The 15,981-nt window shown below is 37.4% G+C and overlaps 1 protein-coding gene across 1 annotated transcript in view; it reads left to right on the plus strand.

Moving 5' to 3' along the window:
- Positions 1 to 15,981, plus strand: part of myo10 (myosin X) — a 130,932-nt gene that overhangs the window by 110,639 nt on the left and 4,312 nt on the right. Inside the window, exons 25-40 of the mRNA XM_074650010.1 lie at positions 141 to 1,106; positions 1,375 to 1,495; positions 1,767 to 2,010; positions 2,747 to 2,842; positions 3,670 to 3,763; positions 5,393 to 5,448; positions 10,379 to 10,521; positions 10,785 to 10,976; positions 11,100 to 11,257; positions 11,789 to 11,912; positions 12,076 to 12,373; positions 12,504 to 12,711; positions 12,963 to 13,099; positions 13,234 to 13,354; positions 14,488 to 14,973; positions 15,648 to 15,839. Of these exons, the coding sequence (XP_074506111.1) occupies positions 141 to 1,106; positions 1,375 to 1,495; positions 1,767 to 2,010; positions 2,747 to 2,842; positions 3,670 to 3,763; positions 5,393 to 5,448; positions 10,379 to 10,521; positions 10,785 to 10,976; positions 11,100 to 11,257; positions 11,789 to 11,912; positions 12,076 to 12,373; positions 12,504 to 12,711; positions 12,963 to 13,099; positions 13,234 to 13,354; positions 14,488 to 14,973; positions 15,648 to 15,839 (3,636 nt within the window). The remainder of the gene's footprint in view (positions 1 to 140; positions 1,107 to 1,374; positions 1,496 to 1,766; positions 2,011 to 2,746; positions 2,843 to 3,669; positions 3,764 to 5,392; positions 5,449 to 10,378; positions 10,522 to 10,784; positions 10,977 to 11,099; positions 11,258 to 11,788; positions 11,913 to 12,075; positions 12,374 to 12,503; positions 12,712 to 12,962; positions 13,100 to 13,233; positions 13,355 to 14,487; positions 14,974 to 15,647; positions 15,840 to 15,981) is intronic.

A 15,981-nucleotide genomic window follows, 5' to 3' on the forward strand; every position in this document is an offset into this window, starting at 1 on the left:
TTCAAGCCAGACAAAGGTCAATGTTTACGATGCAATCTTATGTTCCTGCAACATTTACGGTCTTCAGTTTATTGTCGTACTGGGCTGGACTGGATCCAAAAAGATAGTTCTCAAATTTGTGGTCTTTTTTCCATCCTCAGGTTGAGATGGCCAGAAGACTGGAAGAGCTTCATCGGGCTGAGGAGTTGGCCTCTCTGGCTCTACCTCAACCTGAACCTGCAGTAGCAGCCGCGACATCACCGGACACCTTGGAGGAGCTGGAGTCAGCAGAGGCCCTGGCGGAGCCGTCTGAACAGGAGGCGGTGATCCGTCCTCACGAGGCGTCTCAGGTGGAGGAGATCCTGCGACTGGAGCGGGAGATCCAGTCGCTGCAGCGGCTGAAGGAGCGCCAGGAGCTCTCACTGACGGAGGCCTCCCTCAACCGCCTGCAGCTCCTCCGCGACCAGGAGCTCATGCGCTTGGAGGACGAGGCCTGCAAGGCGGCGCAGCAGTTCCTCGATTCGCTGAACTTCGACGAGATCGACGAGTGCGTGAGGAACATCGAGAGCTCCTTGGGAGTCGGCGAAGGGGAGGAGAAGGAGAAAGAGAGCGGGCGGCGGAGAGGCAGCGACGAGGAAGAGGTCGACGAAGGGTTCGGGGCCGACGACGAGGCCTTCAAAGATTCGCCGAACCCGAGCGAGCACGGCCACTCGGACGGCCAGCGGACGAGCGGGATCCGGACGAGCGATGACTCGTCTGAAGAAGACCCGTACGCCAATGACGGTGTGACGCCACCGCTGCCACCAACTGCCCTGCTTCACCAGCCGCTGCCTTTACCGCCGGTGCCCTCCGCCTGCCACAGCGCCTCATCCAGCGGGGACTCTGTCTACTGCCACCCACAGGCTTCGTCTGAGGCTCAGTCCAATGACCTGGTGGAGCTCATACCGCCAGACGAGGATTCGGACTACGACCAGGATGACTACGACGAGGGCGCCATCGTGTCCAGTGGCAGTGTGGCCTTCTCCAACCCTCGCAGCGGCCAGTGGTCTCCTGACTACCGCGGTTCTGTAGGCACCTACAACAGCTCAGGGGCTTACCGCTTCAGCTCGGAGGGGGCTCAGTCATCGGTGAGTCGTGTCTCAGTATCCCCAAAGGGTTTCGTAGAAGTAAGGTCACGGTTAGAAGAGTCAATTACAATCATAATGGTCACCGTTCTCAGCAAGGATGCATTTAGACTTAACACTTTTCTAATAGTCGTCCAAGTCAAGGTAAAAATGCATCCAGTGTTTATTTTGCCATGTCCTTTGATACAAAGGGCTAAAAGTACTCCACAACTAACAAAGTAATGCTACTTTGTACGTCTTGAATGTCTCATTTCTGTCATTTCTATTCCAGTTTGAGGACAGCGAGGACGACTTCGACAGGTTCGACACCGACGACGAGCTGTCGTACCGGCGGGACTCCGTCTACAGCTGCGTCACGCTTCCGTACTTCCACAGCTTCCTCTTCATCAAAGGTATCTCCTTCATCATATACTTCCAACTTCTTTTAAGAAACCGAAAAGAGAAGAGAAGATTCCCCTCTCGAACAATAAAGTATCGTAGTGTTACCCATGTGCACGGCCCCTTAAACTTTTCTTCCTGTTTATTCCATCCTCACCTCAAATTTTGCCCTCCAGGTGATTTAATGCATCAAATGTCATGTGATGTCTAGCGTCCCTCTGTCCTCTCTGCAGCAGAAGTGTTGTAAACACATCAGTAAAAATGTCCTATTTTCTCCTCCTCCAGGCGGTCTGATGAACACGTGGAAGCGGCGCTGGTGCGTCCTGAAGGACGAGACCTTCCTGTGGTTCCGGGCCAAGCAGGAGGCTCTGAAGCAGGGCTGGCTCCACAAGAAGGGAGGGGGCTCGTCCACGCTGTCCCGCCGCAACTGGAAGCGCCGCTGGTTCGTGCTGCGGCAGAGCAAGCTCATGTACTTCGAGAACGACGGCGAGGAGAAGATGAAGGGGGTGCTGGACATGCACGATGCCAAGTAAGGGCTAATCAGGCTATCTCAGAAATGTTCAGTGTGATGTCATCAAACAGGGCGGAGTCCGTTTTTAAGTCCCAAAGAGATTTAGTTGTTTGTTTTTTGCATTGCTGAAAACATTAATCTGGTATTAATGTACTACTGACTATACTACTTTCTAAAAATGTAATTTAGAACATATATTTCAAGAAAAGTTACAGTCGTATTAGATGATGTTTTATTGTTTTATTGTGTTCTGCCAATTTAGGGAATCAGCAAATAACTAAATAAATTATAGCATTATTAATAATTAGTAAACATTATTAATTATTATTTCATTGTTAACAGTAAAATAACTATCAACTAAGTTGAATTAACTATTAATTTACCATTTATTAATGATGGCGAAGTGATACCAAATATCTTTTCCATCTCACTTCCACGTTAAACTGCCGGGTTGTCCGCTGAAATCGTTAACTTTAGTGATGACATAATGAGATCGACGACCGAACGGAATTCCTGCGACACTTACGAGGTGCCACTAGTTTCCAAGCAACCAGTAGCACCTCTACAATGTGTTATACCTAACCTGACAGACGCTTGTTAGGGGGGCTAAGTAGCAGAGTAGTCTATTAAATGTAGCCTATTGAAAGTGAAAGTATTGAAATGGACCGGCTTTTCATGTCACCTTCAGGGACACACACAATGTTTGACTTTGTAGAGAGAGATTGACCTTTTGTACGTTTCTTGTAATCTTCAGAGAAATCATTGATAACACCGGTAAGGAGAATGGACTCGACATCGTGATGCCAGAGAGGACGTTCCACCTGATCGCAGAGTCTGCCGAGGATGCCAGGTAAATTCCGGTTTGTTTCAGATATGTGCTAAGCTCCACACAACTACCAAAAAAAAAAACATGTATAACTTCAGCTATATAGGAACTTTCATGCAAAGATGTAGTCTGAAACTATATCATTATTACAACGCTAACGTCACACATTCAACTCCTCTTACCAGTTTCTTTCTTTCTCTCTAACTCCTTCAAGCAGGTTTACAGTGCCAGCCTTTCTCTCTCAGTGTGAGCCAACATCAGCTCCAGATGTCTGAGACAGATCCCCGTTGTTTACTGTACATTATTACACGGCTTAATTGAATACTCGGTTCTGATTGGTCAATCACAGCGTTGTACGGTCTGTTATTTCTTTATAGCAGACCGTTGCTATGGACGCAGTTCTGATGTCGGACTCTGGCGAACCGTTTTTGTGTCAAATTATTGATTTCTTCAGTAAGTAGCCGTGTAATAAGAGGAATAATGTACAGCTCGCGGGGCATTGTTGTGAAATAAACCCCTTCAGGGTGATGCAAGACCTGTCGCCCTGTCTGGGTTTATTTCACTACAATGACCTGCTAGCTGTACATTATTCCTTACTTATATTGACACACATAGACAGTAATAGGTGTGCATTAATACCTTTTCTATTGGACAAAAGTTATCTGAAAAAAAGAGATTTAAAGTTTCCTCTCGTTGTGTTAATTTCAATGTATTTAACGTGTGACAGAGAATCGTTGAAACGTTACACACCTGTCGATATAAACAAAAGTAAATCAGGCTTAAAATACAAAATAATTTTGCATGTAAACTTGTGACTGATGCTGATGATGATGTTGTTTCCATGGTTACAGCCAGTGGTTCAGCGTGCTGAGTCAGGTCCACGGCTCTACAGAACAGGAGATCAGAGAGATGCACGATGAGCAAGCCAACCCCCAGAATGCAGTGGTGAGTACTGTGTGGGGGAAGCAAAGCACTGTGGGAAATGGAGTTGTAATACTGTATGCTGAGCTGGAAGTTTTTAGAGAGAAAACTACTTCTTAATATTGGTTACACTGTCAAATGATGTCTTAACAACTACGGGATACGACACATAGTCTGTGCTCAAAGTAAGGCGCAAGGGGCAAAGGGGTTGTATTTAGTCTCTTAATTAATCATAGGTGTGTTTTGGACGTAACATGAAATAAACCAATCAGAGTGTCATCTCCCATTCCCTTTAAAAGCCAGGTGCACCTGCACTTGGCTTGTTGCTATGTAAATGGCGGATTGGGCAAATGGGAGCCGTTTTCTGCAGTGAAAATGTTGTTTTTTAAAGGCTAAACACCAACAAATATGGATTGAAGCAGAATGTTCCGTTGGATAAAAAACATGTGAATTTTGGGATATGATTACATGTGTCTTTTTTCAATACATTTTTACTTTTGGAACGTTCTGGAGTTATTGGAAATGTTTGGATCACACAAGTCGTAAACAATCCTGAGCGACCACCACTGGAATCTAAACCTACAACTAGTATAATACGAATTAATACTAATAATATTAGCCTGATCTTTATCTGCGACTGTGCAGAAATACCGGGTTTAAACAGAATGAATAGCCATGCAAAATAAATAGGAGAAACGAGCCGTTTTCTGCAGTGAAAATGTTGTTTTTTAAAGGCTAAACGCCAACAAATATGGATTGAAGCAGAATTTTCTGTTGGATAAAAAACATGTGAATTTTGGGATATGATTACATTTGTCTTTTTTCAATACATTTTGACTTTGGAACGCTCTGGAGTTATTGGAAATGTTTGGATCACACAAGTCGTGAACAATCCTGAGCAACCACCACTGGAATCTAATCCTACACCTAGTATAATACTAATAATATTATCCTGATCTTTATCCGCAACTGTGCAGAAATACCGTGTTTAAACATAATGAATAGACATGCAAAAAAAAGCTGCATTAGAATGTCAACATTATAAATGAAGCTTCAAAGCTTCGGACTATTCGGTACAGCCCTAGAGTTGTCTTATATTGGTGAGTTTCATATTGTGTTTACTGATTAGGAGGGCACTGTGTTTACTGCATTATGCAGTCCAGTCCTTTGTTGTGTGATTCAAGCCTCACATTGATACAAAACCCCTGTAAACAAAACATTGCCATAAAGCAGTCCTGATCATTGATTTGCACCCAGAGATATTAAAAGGATAGATACCGCATTATAATGGTGTAGAAAAATCTCCAAAACACTGACTGTTTGTGTTAATATCCTCAGACTAGTTTCAGGTTCAGTATAATCACAAAGGTTTTAGTTAAAACAATTACACTTATTAATACATCTCAACTCATGTGGATGTATCTTTTCTTTGATTTGAGATTATGTGCGTCTGTTTATGTCTATTCTACCAATTTCCATTGTCTTTGTTGTGCCACCTTTGAAATACACTTGCTTTTATCCCTGTGCGTGTGAGAGACAGAGAGAGAGAGAGAGAGAGAAAAATAATTGGTTTCCATGGAGCAGAAGAAGGTCAAACTCATCCAAACCCTGAGCACTGTCACTGAACCGTCCTCTCTCCCTCCGTCTCTTCAGGGCACGTTGGATGTGGGAATGATCGATTCGGTTTGTGCGTCAGATAATCCAGAGAGGTGAGGGCCTGCATCAAACATCACGTCACGTCTCTGGCTTTTCTTTGTGCAAACCTGCACTGCTTCAGACACTCACACTGTTTCACATACTATAGCAAAGTGAAGGAACCGGAAAGTGCCTGTTAGATAAAAGCATTCTGATGCTGCTTTCGGTTTAATATCCCTCATAGTTGCAAAAGCTCATGTAGGTTTTCTTCTATGGCTTCCTGTAACTGATATCTGCTGCAATTACTCAATTTTCATACTATACTATGACTTTTTCATTAAATTTTTTCGATATAATACTAGGACTTTTTATGACTTTTTCGACATGAGATGCCATGACTTTTTATTACACTATGACTTTTTATTACACTATGACTTTTTTGAAAGATTTTTTGACATAATACACTAATTTATTTTTTACATAATATACTATGACATTTTAATGTCTTTCTTTGAAATATAATTACTTTTTAAAGACATGACTTTTTTATGACTTTTTCGACATTTTTGACATTTCTAATTACTTTCTTTAACATACAAATTAGGACTTTTTTGGACATACTATCCTATGACTTTTTTAATGACTTTCTATAATATGTCAAAAAATGTCATGAAAAAAAGTCATAGTATAGTATGTCAAACATTTTCTTGGAAAAAAAAAGTCATAGTTTAATATGTAGAAAAAATTTCATTAAAAAAGTCATAGTATAGTATGTTAAAAATGTCATGAAAAAAAGTCAATGTTAAAAATGTCATGAAAAAAAGTAATAGTATAGTATGTTGAAAAATGTTATTAAAAAAAGTCAAAGTATAATATGTCGAAATATTTGAGGAAAAAAAGGCATAGTATAGTATTTTAAAAGTTTCATGAAAAAGTCATAGCATAGAACGTTAAAAATGTCATGAAAAAAAAAGTCATTGTATAGTATGTCGAAAAATTTCATGAAAAAAAGTCAATGTTAAAAATGTCATGAAAAAAAGTTATAGTATGTTGAAAAATTTCAGGAAAAAAAGTAAATTTTAAAAATTTCAGGAAAAAAAAGTCATAGTATAGTATGTTGAAAAATTTCAGGAAAAAAAGTAAATTTGAAAAATTTCAGGAAAAAAGTCAAATTATAGTATGTTGAGAAATTTCATGAAAAAAGTAAATTTTAAAAAATTCATGAAAAAAAGTCAATTTGAAAAATTTCAGGAAAAAAAGTCAATTTGAAAAATTTCAGGAAAAAAAGTCAAAGTATAGTATATTGAGAAAATTCATGAAAAGAAGTCAATTTTAAAAATTTCATGAAAAAAGTTAATTTTAAAAATTTCATGAAAAAAGTCAAATTATAGTATATTGAGAAATTTCATGAAAAGAAGTCAATTTTAAAAATTTCATGAAAAAAGTCAATTTTAAAAATGTCATGAAAAAAAGTAATAGTATAGTATGTTGAAAAATGTTATTAAAAAAAGTCAAAGTATAATATGTCGAAATATTTGAGGAAAAAAAGGCATAGTATAGTATTTTAAAAGTTTCATGAAAAAGTCATAGCATAGTACGTTAAAAATGTCATGAAAAAAAAAGTCATTGTATAGTATGTTGAAAAATTTCAGGAAAAAAAGTAAATTTGAAAAATTTCAGGAAAAAAAGTAAATTTGAAAAATTTCAGGAAAAAAAGTAAATTTGAAAAATTTCAGGAAAAAAGTCAAATTATAGTATGTTGAGAAATTTCATGAAAAAAGTAAATTTTAAAAAATTCATGAAAAAAAGTCAATTTGAAAAATTTCAGGAAAAAAAGTCAAAGTATAGTATGTTGAGAAATTTCATGAAAAAAGTCAATTTGAAAAAATTCATGAAAAAAGTCAATTTTAAGAATTTCATGAAAAAAAGTCATAGTATGTATTTTGAAAAATGTCATGAAAAAAAGTCAAAGTATAGTATATTGAGAAATTTCATGAAAAGAAGTCAATTTTAAAAATTTCATGAAAAAAGTCAATTTTAAAAATTTCATGAAAAAAAGTCAAAGTATAGTATATTGAGAAAATTCATGAAAAGAAGTCAATTTTAAAAATTTCATGAAAAAAAGTTAATTTTAAAAATTTCATGAAAAAAGTCAAATTATAGTATATTGAGAAATTTCATGAAAAGAAGTCAATTTTAAAAATTTCATGAAAAAAGTCAATTTTAAAAATGTCATGAAAAAAAGTAATAGTATAGTATGTTGAAAAATGTTATTAAAAAAAGTCAAAGTATAATATGTCGAAATATTTGAGGAAAAAAAGGCATAGTATAGTATTTTAAAAGTTTCATGAAAAAGTCATAGCATAGTACGTTAAAAATGTCATGAAAAAAAAAGTCATTGTATAGTATGTTGAAAAATTTCAGGAAAAAAAGTAAATTTGAAAAATTTCAGGAAAAAAAGTAAATTTGAAAAATTTCAGGAAAAAAAGTAAATTTGAAAAATTTCAGGAAAAAAGTCAAATTATAGTATGTTGAGAAATTTCATGAAAAAAGTAAATTTTAAAAAATTCATGAAAAAAAGTCAATTTGAAAAATTTCAGGAAAAAAAGTCAAAGTATAGTATGTTGAGAAATTTCATGAAAAAAGTCAATTTGAAAAAATTCATGAAAAAAGTCAATTTTAAGAATTTCATGAAAAAAAGTCATAGTATGTATTTTGAAAAATGTCATGAAAAAAAGTCAAAGTATAGTATATTGAGAAATTTCATGAAAAGAAGTCAATTTTAAAAATTTCATGAAAAAAGTCAATTTTAAAAATTTCATGAAAAAAAGTCAAAGTATAGTATATTGAGAAAATTCATGAAAAGAAGTCAATTTTAAAAATTTCATGAAAAAAGTTAATTTTAAAAATTTCATGAAAAAAGTCAAATTATAGTATATTGAGAAATTTCATGAAAAGAAGTCAATTTTAAAAATTTCATGAAAAAAGTCAATTTTAAAAATGTCATGAAAAAAAGTAATAGTATAGTATGTTGAAAAATGTTATTAAAAAAAGTCAAAGTATAATATGTCGAAATATTTGAGGAAAAAAAGGCATAGTATAGTATTTTAAAAGTTTCATGAAAAAGTCATAGCATAGTACGTTAAAAATGTCATGAAAAAAAAAGTCATTGTATAGTATGTTGAAAAATTTCAGGAAAAAAAGTAAATTTTAAAAATTTCAGGAAAAAAAGTAAATTTGAAAAATTTCAGGAAAAAAAGTCAATTTGAAAAATTTCAGGAAAAAAAGTCAAATTATAGTATGTTGAGAAATTTCATGAAAAAAGTAAATTTTAAAAAATTCATGAAAAAAAAGTCAATTTGAAAAATTTCAGGAAAAAAAGTCAAAGTATGGTATGTTGAAAAATGTCATGAAAAAAAGTCAATTTTAAAAATGTCATGAAAAAAAGTCATAGTATGTATTTTGAAAAATGTCATGAAAAAAAGTCAAAGTATAGTATATTGAGAAATTTCATGAAAAGAAGTCAATTTTAAAAATTTCATGAAAAAAGTCAATTTTAAATATTTCATGAAAAAAAGTCAAAGTATAGTATATTGAGAAAATTCATGAAAAGAAGTCAATTTTAAAAATTTCATGAAAAAAAGTCAAAGTATAATATATTGAGAAATTTCATGAAAAGAAGTCAATTTTAAAAATTTCATGAAAAAAAGTCAAAGTATAGTATATTGAGAAATTTCATGAAAAGAAGCCAATTTTAAAAATTTCATGAAAAAAAGTCATAGTATGGTATGTTGAAAAATTTCATGAAAAAAGTCAAAGTATAGTATATTGAGAAATTTCATGAAAAGAAGTCAATTTTAAAAATTTCATGAAAAAAGTCAATTTTAAAAATTTCATGAAAAAAAGTCAAAGTATAGTATATTGAGAAAATTCATGAAAAGAAGTGAATTTTAAAAATTTCATGAAAAAAAGTCAAAGTATAATATATTGAGAAATTTCATGAAAAGAAGTCAATTTTAAAAATTTCATGAAAAAAGTCAATTTTAAAAATTTCATGAAAAAAAGTCAAAGTATAGTATATTGAGAAATTTCATGAAAAGAAGTCAATTTTAAAAATTTCATGAAAAAACTCAATTTTAAAAATTTCATGAAAAAAAGTCATAGTATAGTATGTTGAGAAATTTCATGAAAAAAGTCAATTTTAAAAATTTCATGAAAAAAGCATGTTGAAAAAGTGATTAAACATTCATAACATGATAAGTCGTAAAAAGTCATAGTACAGTACGTTGCATGAAGTAATCAGAATCAGAATCTTGTTTATTGACAGGTGTATCAGGTATACATTAGGCATTTGCTTTGGTTTGTTTGTGAAAATAAGCAGAAAAATAACAATAGAAAAGTTAAAAATGTTAAAATAAAATAAGAAATGTTACCAATATACAATATAAGCTAATAAAAACGTCATAAAATATATTATGACTTTTTTCAATGTTGAAAAAAGTCATAATATATTTTATCAAAAAAATCATAGTATGGTATTTCAAAAAGAGTTAAAATTCACAGTATAGTTCATCGAAAAAGTCATAAAAGGCCATAGTATATTAGGTCATAAAAAGTCATAGTATAGAGTTTCGAAAAATATCATAAAATGTCATAGTATGTCGAAAAAAGTCCCAAAAAATTCACATTATAGTATGTCGAAATTTTTATCAAAAAGTCATAGTAAATGTGCCAAAAAACGTAATAAAAATGTTGTGGTATAGTATGTTGTGAAAAATAAAAAACTAAGTCATAAGTTAATAAGTCGAAAAAAAATCATATAGTTATAGCTTAATATTTCTAAGAAAGTCATAATATAGTCTGTCGAAAAAAGTCAAAACAAAACATAATATAGTATGTTGAAAAAATGTCATGAAAATTCATAGTACAGTATGTCATAAAAAGTTATACTTGTTTTTCTATCTTCTTTTTATGACCATTAACCGCATTTCTGAACCGTCACAGGCCGAACTCCTTCGTCATGATCACGGCGAACCGCGTGCTGCACTGCAACGCTGACACGCCGGAGGAAATGCACCACTGGATCACTCTGCTGCAGCGCTCCAAAGGAGACACCCGCGTCGATGGCCAGGAGTTCATCATCCGAGGTGAGTCGACGTCCCTTCACTCTTCATGCCTTTTGAGGGGGAGCCTCGAGGGCTGGAGTCCAACCTAGAATGCATTGAAGCAGAAAAAAATAGATCAGATTTACAGCAGCAGAGCAACAACACATAATAACTTCCCCATTCAACATTTTGGGTAAAGATTGACAGGTTGAACTGTAATTGAGTGCCTTTGTTTGCTGCTTTCACCTTTTGTGATGACACAAAATTCTAGCAACACAAATGTCTGATTCCTTTAATTCCACCAGGCTGGTTGCACAAAGAGTTGAGGAACAGTACGAAAGCATCACTGAAGCTGAAGAAGCGCTGGTTCCTGCTTACCCACAATTCCCTGGACTACTACAAGAGCTCAGAACGCAACGCCCTGAAGCTGGGAACGCTGGTGCTGAACAGCCTCTGCTCGGTGGTTCAACCGGATGAAAAGGTCTTCAAAGACACCGGTAAGAAAAGGAAATAGCACTTGACTTAAATCTCTTTCTCACAGAGAGAAACAGTTGTACCTTTGCCATGTCGTTTAACGTAACACTTCTTCTGGCTCTTCTTGGTGTCCTCCTCTTTGACAGGCTACTGGAACGTGATCGTGTATGGCCGTAAACACTCATACCGACTCTACTGTAAGCTGCTGAACGAGGCCACGCGTTGGGCCAACTCCATCCAGAACGTCATCGACACAAAAGCTCCCATCGACACGCCGACCCAGCAGCTCCTCCAGGACATCAAGGTAGGAAACTGTTTTTAACCGTAAAGCCGACGGAGACGTGTGTGGAAGCTCCGTCCATGTCTTTGTAGTTCCCAACAGAGGGAACAGGGAGTCTAGAGTCTATCCCAGCATGCATTTGGCAGGACACAGTAAACACTTACAGCCATAGACATATATACGTATATACGTATATCCGATCATAAAGGTTTGAATATAAAACGACTCGTTGAAATCGGTTGAGAAATGTAGACGTTATAGTGCTTTTTATCCAGAGAAACGGCAGCTCCCCCGTTCACTAGTATAGGGTTACAGGCCGGTCTTGCCCTGTCCAATATGGCGCCCACGTTGACGTGCGATCCAGGAGTCAATGCGGCGTCTATGCATATACTGTATGTCTATGCTTACAGCAATCATAATTCAGGTCTCACTGACTTAAACTATTACAATGACACCTGCTGCACGAGAGTCCAACGTCAGACCGACGTGAGGCAGTAAAGCCACAGATAATCAGCAGAGCGTCGTATTGACGTCTGGCTCCTCTGCTCTCTGCAGGAGAACTGTCTGAACTCGGAGGTGGTGGAGCAGATCTACAAGAGGAACCCCATCCTCCGCTACAGCCACCACCCGCTGCACTCGCCGCTGCTGCCACTGCCCTACGGAGACATCCACATCACTGGTGAGTCACTCAGACAAACAAAGAAACAGCTCTATGTTATTATAAAGAAATATAGATGTATTTCTAGGGGGTTCAGTGAGCCCTTTGAACCAACGCAAACTGCGCCTGTGACATTACATACCATCCATCACATCATTAACCTCTTCCCCTCCGCCCCGCTCAGCTCTGAGAAACAGGAGCTACACGACGCTGCAGGACGAAGCCCTCAAAGTGTTCAGCTCTCTGCAGCACCTGGAGGGCGTGGCCGACCCGGTGCCCATCATCCAGGGCGTCCTGCAGACCGGCCAGGAGCTCAGACCGCTGCGGGACGAGCTCTACTGCCAGCTGATCAAGCAGACGGTGCGGCCGCCGCAGCCCGCCAGCCCCGGGAACCTCTGCAGCTGGAAGATCCTGACCTGCATGTCCTGCACCTTCATCCCGACCAGGAGCGTCCTCAGATACCTCAAGTTCCACCTGAAGAGGTATGGGCATTTTAAAAGATGGATGGAGACAGTTTGGGTCTGGTTTTTGGGGAGGATCTTTTCTTTATAGATCAATCTACAGACTCTCCCTCACACTGACCAATCCGAACCGCTCTCTCTCTCTCCGCAGGACTCGAGAGCTCCTCCCCGGCTCGGAGATGGATCGTTACGCCGCCTTCGCCCTCGACTCCCTGAGGAAGACTCGAGCCAGGGAGAACGTCCCGTCGCAGGAGGAGATCCGCTCCATCGTGGCCCGGCAGGACATGAGCACCACCGTCCACTGCCACGGAGGAGGCTCCTGCAAAATCACCATCAACTCACACACAACAGCCGGAGAGGTGCGGCAACAATATTAAACATTTCCAGACATTACCGATCCCCCACTAATGCCTCCCTCTTCTTCTTTCGTGCAACACTTTCCATTTAAGTTTAATTTAACTTTCCTCTTCCTAAAGTCTCTCCCGTTTCTTTTCTTCCTAAATATATATACCATTTTTCATCTGATCTGCTCATGTTAGAACATGTAGTTGTGGATTATTAGGCAGCGGCTCTAAAGATAGTGTTGGTTGATTGTATCTGTGTGTGTCAGGTGGTGGAGAAGCTGATCCGAGGCCTGGCCATGGAAGACAGCAGGAACATGTTCGCTCTGTTTGAACACAACGACACCACAGAGAAAGCCATCGAGAGCCGCATGGTGGTAGCCGACGTGCTCGCCAAGTTTGAAAAGTAAGCGTTGCGGTGTCGTCTGTGCGCGTTTGTCAGTGTACGCGTTTGTTTCTGAAGCAGACAAATGCTTATGAACTCTCTCTCTCTCTCTCTCTCTCTCTCTCTCTCTCTCTCTCTCTCTCTCTGGTCTCCAGGCTTTCAGCCAGCCCAGATGAACACAACACCGGCTGGAAGTTTTACTTCAAGCTCTACTGCTTCTTGGACACGGACAACGTTCCCAAAGACAGCGTGGAGTTCGCCTTCATGTTTGAACAAGTAAGACGTAAACCAAACCAGCATTTTTCTTTAGTGCCGAGCCGTCAGACTGACAGATGATCCGTCCGAGTTTAATATCTAATCTGAGTTTCAGCTAACAGGTATTTTCATTATTGATTAATCTGCTGATTACTTACTCAATTATTTGGTCTTTAAATCACAATCACAGTTTCCTAAAGCAGAAGGTTCCGTATTCCTTATTTTGTCCGACCTTGAGTCCAAATCACAAAGATATAAATTTTTTATGAACATTACATGACTTTAATTTTCTGTCGACTAACTGATTAATTGACTAATTGCTGAATCTGTAATAGAAATTTGATAAATTATATATAATATATATATTATATATAAATATATATATTATATATATAAATATATATATATAATATAATTTATATATTATATAATATATATATTATATAATTTATCAAATTTCTATTACAGATTCAGCAATTAGTCAATAATATATATATGATACATGATATATATTATGTATTATATATATATACTATATATATATAATATATAATATAAATATATAATATATATATAATATATATATATGATATTTATATATATTATATATATACTATAAATATAGTATATATATATATACATTATATATTATATATATATTTATATAAATATATAAAAAATTAATAAAAATTATTTAGAATATATTTTATTTAACTTTTTTTTTCAAAATATTTTTTTTGTTTCAACCAAAACATTATCACAAGTTTGTATTGAGCAGGGGTGGGTATTTATTCCGGACACATATTTATTTATATGTGTCCGGTGAGAACCAGCTAATGTTCTAATAAAGCAGCTTTGTGTTGATTAAAAACACTGGTGCGTTTGAGCTTCTTTAATGTTCTTTCCTCAAAGCAAGGCACTGAAAAACATGTGTTTCGGGTATTGTACATAAACCTACAGTTGGTAGTATTAGTACCAGTATTGCTCATCAGGTAAATCAGGTATCTTGGGAGTTGTTATATTTCATGTGGGCCTATTATAGTCTCAGAATGCCGGCTTTGACAGATATATAACTAGAAACAGAAGCTTACTTACTGAGGCAGTTGTTCTGGAAGCTGTCAGTATCTTACATGTTCTCCGTGTGCTGTCCAAAGGCCCACGAAGCCGTCATCCGTGGTCAGTACCCGGGCCCCGAGGAGACTCTTCAGTTCATGGCTGCCCTGAGACTGCAGTACCTCCAGGGAGATCAAGGCTCCCAGGCCAGCGTCCCCGAAATGTCCCAGGTGTTCCCCATGGTGCGGTTGCGGGCCCGGGTGCAGAACTCGGCCAAGACGTTCGCCCCGGGCGCCGGCTCGGTGGCCGACCGCTCTGGGGGGACGTCGTCGTCGGAGAGGAAACGCTCGAGCTTCCTGGAGGGAACGCTGAGGCGGAGCTTCAGGAGCGGCTCGCTGAGTCGGCAGAAGCTGGAGGAAGAGAACAGCCTGGAGGCGTGGATGAGGGAGGAGGCGGCGGCGGTGAGAACCAGCGTGATGGACAAGTGGAAGAAGCTGCAGGGGATGAACCAGGAACAGGCCATGGTCAAGTACATGACGGTGGCGAAGGAGTGGCAGGGATACGGATCCACACTGTTCAACGTGGAGGTGAGGACGGGATTAATGTTTAAAGGTCCCATATTGGGCTAATTTTCAGTTTCATTCTTGTATTTTAACTAAAACATGTTTACATGCTGTAATGTTAAAAAAAAAAACTTAATTTTTCTCATACTGTCTGTCTGAATATACCTGTATTCACGCTCCGTCTAAAACGCTCCGTTTTAGCACATTTCAACGGAATGCAACGGAACGGTATTTATATATCACTTCAACCTGCTTTATAATAAAAAAAACTTTTTACAATATGGGACCTTTAATAAAAGAATCATATTTTAAATGTCAGTCTGCTCGCTTGTTGGGTCCCTTGTTTGAATATTTTGTTACATTCTGTCAAATTTTATGAAATTATTTTTTAATTCTTCACTTAATTTTATTATTTATTTATATAATTTTAAAACAAATAATAGACATTTCAAACTCCAAAACTCCAACAGACTGTATTTATAATAATATTTGTGTTGGAATACCGGCAAACATTTTACATCTGAAAGAAATGACGATTATTGTTGGGAATTATTGGAATTTTTTTTTTTTTTTAAATTGCGGAGAATTAAAGGAAATACGTATTTAAAAGCAAACTGGGTGATGATTTCATGTTCCAACATTTAAAATCAAAATGTGAATCTGACCATCATACCTGCTTGTTTCTGCTCGTTGTTTAGTGTCGGGACGGAGCGTTCCCCTCCGAGCTGTGGCTGGGCGTGAGCCGGGAGGCCATATCGGTGTACAAGCGAGGGGAGCCGTGGCCTCTGGAGGTTTTCCCGTATGAACAGATCCTCTCCTTCGGAGCTCCGCTGGCCAACGCCTACAAGATCACCATCGAGGGCCGAGAGATTGTCTTTGAAACGCAAATGGTTCGTACGACAACACAAACGTTTGAAATAAATCAAATCATTTTACAATTAGCCAACGCCTCATATTCACATGTCAAAGTTCATCTCACAGATTTAGGAGAGCATGCAGACGATGAAATGAAACACCAACCTTTGATCTTGA

This window comes from Sebastes fasciatus, chromosome 11 (genome assembly GCF_043250625.1).
Source record: "Sebastes fasciatus isolate fSebFas1 chromosome 11, fSebFas1.pri, whole genome shotgun sequence".
In the NCBI taxonomy this organism is placed as follows: domain Eukaryota; kingdom Metazoa; phylum Chordata; class Actinopteri; order Perciformes; family Sebastidae; genus Sebastes; species Sebastes fasciatus.